Here is a 3416-nt window from a genome sequence, read left to right on the forward strand (position 1 = left end):
ATGGTCATTACTAGTCAAATATCATATGTATTTGAATAGAAAATCATTTGATTCTCATGAAATGTCTAATGGCATTATGTCTAAAATATAAGAACTAGAAATTTCCCCACACAGGATAAACATGATGAAGATGATGCTTGATAATAGCAAAGCTCAAAATAAAAATTGAAATCCATTGACGTTGCTTTTTTAAAACATTTTTCGTGCCATTTTCTAAAATACAATAAGTTTTTTTTTGTGTGTGTAACACGTTCAAGTTATTTCAAATATTGCATTTTCAAATTGAACTACTTGTAAAATATCGGAGAGTTTTGATCATACCATTTCCATGAAGATCATAATCATATATTTACACATTGTAATCGTATCTAGAATCAAAGCATATTCCAATTTATGCATAAAAACACAAACATACGCGCATAAACAGTACAAATATAGCATACACTCTTCAATATCAATGGTAAATATCACATTGCCACCATGGCCATTTCTAGTCAAACATAAACATGTATATGAATAGAGAATCATTTGATTTCTCATGAAATATCTAATAACATTATGTCGGATATTCAAGTAGGAGAGTTTCCCCACACAAGATAAACATGATGAAGATGATGCTTGATAAATTGAGATCCATTGACTATGCTTTTTTATATATTTTTCGTGCCATTTTCTGAAATGCCGGGAATATAATGTCATTTTGAAATGAAGTACTTCGAAAAATATTGAAGAGTGTACATCAGACCATTTCCATGAAGGTAATACTTATATATTTACACATTATAATCATGTCTAGATAGAATAACAGCATAGAATAACGATATATTCCAATTTATGCATAAGAATATAGGCACATAAATGGTTAATATATCACTACCGACATTATAAATTCTCGTCAAATTTACACATGTGTATGGATACAGAATCATTTGATTTCTCATGAAATATTTAGCAACATATCTTTGATATTCAAGTATGAGAATTTCCCCACACAGGATAAACATGATAAAGATGATGCTTGATACATGCAAAGTTGAAAATTAAAAAAAATGTAAGCAGCGAAATGTTTTTTTAAGGGTAAGAAACGAGAAAAGAATGATCGAACAACTGTTTCTATATCATAGCAGGTTACTTTGCCGAAAATGACAACTCAATGGGTATCACCCCCCCCCCCCGGCCATCTTCTGTGATATTGCGATATCATGCATCAATGTTGATGTCATCCCATACTTTCAGTAGAATATATAGAGTCTATCCGGAGTGCAGAAAGCGATCTCTCCTGATCGGTACTGCTGGAGACAATACCGACTCAACCCAGGCTTCGCAATCTTGTAATCATTAACAAGGTTTCGGATGTACCTTAGTTCATTTGTATACTCGTTAATGCTCACCAAACCTTCATCATGCTTCACCATGGCTATCAGGATTGTATTCCATTGAGATACAGCAGCATGAAGGAAGCTACCCGGTTTCATTAATTTATGTTGTACAGCACCCTCTTTATCTATCAATTTGATAATATCAAATGATTTAGTGATCAGAGAACCATGGTAACTAGTCATTCTAGTGATTTGATTATACTCGTCGCATGCTATCTCCCTGACTGCTTGCCCACCTGATGTTGAAAATACCTGGATCTTCCGGGCATTCCTGTAGCCCACATAGATCTGATCATCACCATCAACAGTGAGATCAGAAGACCCACCTACATTTCTACTTCGAGTCACAAACATTACATTCAATTTTGTGTACTCTGGTGTGTATAATGTGATCTCGTTTGAAGTATCAATCACAACAAATCGACCATTAGAGAGGAACCCTAATCCACGAACGTGAACATCCGTCAGAACTGATTTCTGAAGCTTACCATCAGCAGAGAAGATAATGATGCCACCTGTACTACATCCTACTGCCATCCTACCGTCTGGAGTACTAACCATGGTTGTCAAGGTAGTAGCATGACAAGTAGGCAAGGCAACGCTCTTTACATTAACAATCTTACCAAGGCCTAGCTCATCTTTTCCAACGTTTCTCTCAAAATTGACACTTAGCCCCATCTTTCTTAATTTCCTCAGCTGCGCATAGTCAGGATCCTTTTGATCAAAGAACTTTGGTAATTCTTCACACAGAGTGTCGTGTGCAGCCAAAGTATCCATATCTAACGGTATCTTCGTTCTCTTGGTTACCATTTCAGCAATGGTCGTCAACTGATTGAAATGCTTCTGAGCCGTGGTCTTCATGCTTGCCAGTTCTTTTTTTACCCCTCCAGTCGTTTGTTTGACTTCTCTTAGTAGGCTTTCTCTCTTCTCTGTCAACTGCCGGACCGCCTCATCATATGCTTTGTTGATGTCACTTGTACATTGTTTCTTGGCATTGTCAACACTCTTGGTCTGTTCATCTATAATATCAATGTACTTTTGAAAGCACGATCTTTTCTTGTCCACCTTAGATTTAAGGTCTTTGATACTCTTCATGTGTTTGTCCTCATAAACAGCCCCCTCGACAACCTGGTGTCCGTTGTCTTTATGTTCCATCATACCACATCTGAAGCATGTGAATCTCCTGCAAGTGGAACAGAAGTAATCCTCATCTTCTTTCGGGTGTTTCCTACATTTCCGGTATCTACGTACAGACACCTTGCACGATGAGATCTCACTCATGTTAATGACTTCATGATCGATGAAGCCTTCCCATTGAGAGTGCTTATTAAGACAATATGTGCAGAGATACTTGCCACAGTCTTGGCAGTAGACATCAGCATGGGGCTTGTCATCGGATTGACAATTTGTGCAAATCTGAGGATGGCCCTTCATGTCATCTATCAGACTCTTCAAGGCAAGATTTGCCTGTAGTTTGCCAACATCTTGGTTTGGGACTTGGTTTACTACCCTACAAACAGGACACCGAATCTGGGAGTTACCGCGGCACTCTAAGAGGTTGGCCAAGCAAGTCTTGCAGAAAGTGTGAGAACAATACAGGATCTTGGGATCGGTGAAGGTAGAAAGACACACAGAACATTCTGTACTCTGGGAGATGACAGTCTTTAATGCTTCAGCCATGGTTAGATTTTTATGAGACTGAAAAATAATTACAAAACACATTACAAAACACAATGAAAAATAACATACATGTATGGACCATAGAATCTGTCATTTGACTTACATCACTGAGCAATAAAAGAATCACCTGGGGTTTGGAATAGGAAAGTGGGTGAGGAGCAAGGGGAAATTGGGAATGATAAAATGAGGGGGACAGGAGAAAGAGGAATGGGAAAAGGAGCTTTAATCTGGTAGGGAGATAGGATTCCCATGCACCCCGTTGATATATTTTTAACCTACATTTTTGTAATCCTTATGATGTCTAGTCAATGAATTTTGATGTTCCCCAAAACGAAATATTATCCCATGGGGTTCAAA

General features: G+C 37.6%; 1 protein-coding gene across 1 annotated transcript; it reads right to left on the reverse strand.

Annotated features, from left to right (window-relative positions):
* Nucleotides 1-1232: 1232 nt before the first annotated feature.
* LOC121421926 (tripartite motif-containing protein 3-like) lies at nucleotides 1233-3059 on the reverse strand. The gene has a single exon (XM_041616724.1). The coding sequence runs from the start codon at nucleotides 3057-3059 to the stop codon at nucleotides 1233-1235; it is 1827 nt and encodes a 608-aa protein (XP_041472658.1).
* Between the last annotated feature and the right edge of the window lie 357 nt (nucleotides 3060-3416).

This window comes from Lytechinus variegatus, chromosome 9, assembly GCF_018143015.1.
Source record: "Lytechinus variegatus isolate NC3 chromosome 9, Lvar_3.0, whole genome shotgun sequence".
Classification (NCBI taxonomy): domain Eukaryota; kingdom Metazoa; phylum Echinodermata; class Echinoidea; order Temnopleuroida; family Toxopneustidae; genus Lytechinus; species Lytechinus variegatus.